This window comes from Chaetura pelagica, unplaced genomic scaffold (assembly GCF_000747805.2).
Source record: "Chaetura pelagica isolate M959 unplaced genomic scaffold, ChaPel_1.0 scaffold963, whole genome shotgun sequence".
Classification (NCBI taxonomy): domain Eukaryota; kingdom Metazoa; phylum Chordata; class Aves; order Apodiformes; family Apodidae; genus Chaetura; species Chaetura pelagica.
Window position 1 is genome coordinate 760,843 of NW_009952705.1, and position 1,442 is coordinate 762,284.

Here is a 1,442-nt window from a genome sequence, read left to right on the forward strand (position 1 = left end):
TCAGAGCTCCTCGTGGACCTTCTCCTGGTCCTCATCCGACTTCAGCTTCAGCTCCTCAGAGGTGATCTTCCCATCCTGGTTACGGTCCTGATTCCTGAACATGTCAGCAATGACTTTCTCCGGGTCAGAGCTGGGCATGAGGCGACCTTTCCCTTCTGCTACCTGGGTCTTGATGAAGGTGGAGAACTGCAGTGGGGAGAGGGGAGAGCTGCTGCTTTGCTGCCAGCAGCACCAGGCAGGGCAGGGAGCTGGGGCCCTGGCTCACCTCGTCAGCTGGGATCTCCCCATCCTTGTTCAGGTCCATTTCCTCATAGAGGTTGGCTGGTGGGTCCCCGTGCCAGATGAAGAGGTAGCCCTCAGGAACCCCCTCCTCCATGGAGATCAGCTCCACCTCGAAGCGGAGCACGGCGCTGCCTGGCACCCCCCGGGCTGAAAACAAAGGTGCTGCACCATGGGGGAGCCCAGCAAAGCCCCCAGCTGGGGTGAGGGGCTGCAGGAGCCCAGCAGTGAGGCAGAGCCCCCAGGTCATATCGCACAGGCAGCCACAGCTGCTCCCCTACCTCCGCTCTCCCCGTGGCCCAGGTGGGGGGGAACGATGAGCACCCGCCTCTCCCCCGCACACATGTTGAGGAGGCCACTGTTCAGGCCCTCAATCACCTTGTTGGCCCCCAGAGTCACCTCCTGGGGCTTCTCATAGTCGTGGCTGCAAAAGGCACAGAGAAGACCATACGACTGGGACAGTCCCAGTTGATAGCTCCCAAATCCTGTGCCCTCCGTTCCCATGTGCCCCATAATCCCACACCCTCTGTCCTGCGGTGCCCTGAAGTCCCACACCCTCCATGCCACCACACCCCAAAACCCTGCAGCCTCCACCCTGCTGTGCTCCCCCATCCTGCACCCTCCAGTCCTGCCCATTGCAAAGGGCTGACGCTCCCAGGGCTGCTCCAGCGCCCCCGGCTCAGCGCCTGCCAGGATCTGGCCCCAGGAAGGCAAGATGAGCTCTGGGCAGCCCCCGAAACCAGCACGCACGAGGAGAAGAGCCTGGTGCCGTCCAGCAGGGAGCAGTTGTAGTGGTAGCGGACAAAGTCCCTGTGCCGGGTGGTGGTGTTGCAGCCCTCGGGCCGGTACACGGTCTGGATCTCCACCGGGTCCGCGGGGTTGTGGAAGTCGATGATGTGGACGTCAAAGATGAGCACGGCTGAGCCGGGAATTTTGTTCCCTGGAAGAGGCGGAGAAGGAGAGCTGCTGGGAGAGCTGCTGGGAGAGCTGCTGGGAGAGCTGCTGGGAGAGCTGCTGGGAGAGCTGCTGGGAGAGCTGCTGGGAGAGCTGCTGGGAGAGCTGCTGGGAGAGCTGCTGGGAGAGCTGCTGGGAGAGCTGCTAGGAGAGCTGCTGGGAGAGCTGCTGGGAACTGGGAGAGCTGCTGGGAGCTGCTGGGGGGTGGG

General features: G+C 63.1%; 1 protein-coding gene across 1 annotated transcript in view; it reads right to left on the reverse strand.

Annotated features, from left to right (window-relative positions):
- FKBP10 (FK506 binding protein 10, 65 kDa) overlaps positions 1-1,442 on the reverse strand; it is a 3,187-nt gene continuing 1,745 nt past the window's right edge. Inside the window, exons 5-8 of the mRNA XM_009994150.1 lie at positions 1,030-1,221; positions 561-703; positions 266-429; positions 1-186 (exon numbers count right to left, since the gene is read on the reverse strand). Coding sequence (XP_009992452.1) covers positions 1-186; positions 266-429; positions 561-703; positions 1,030-1,221 — 685 coding nt within the window. The remainder of the gene's footprint in view (positions 187-265; positions 430-560; positions 704-1,029; positions 1,222-1,442) is intronic.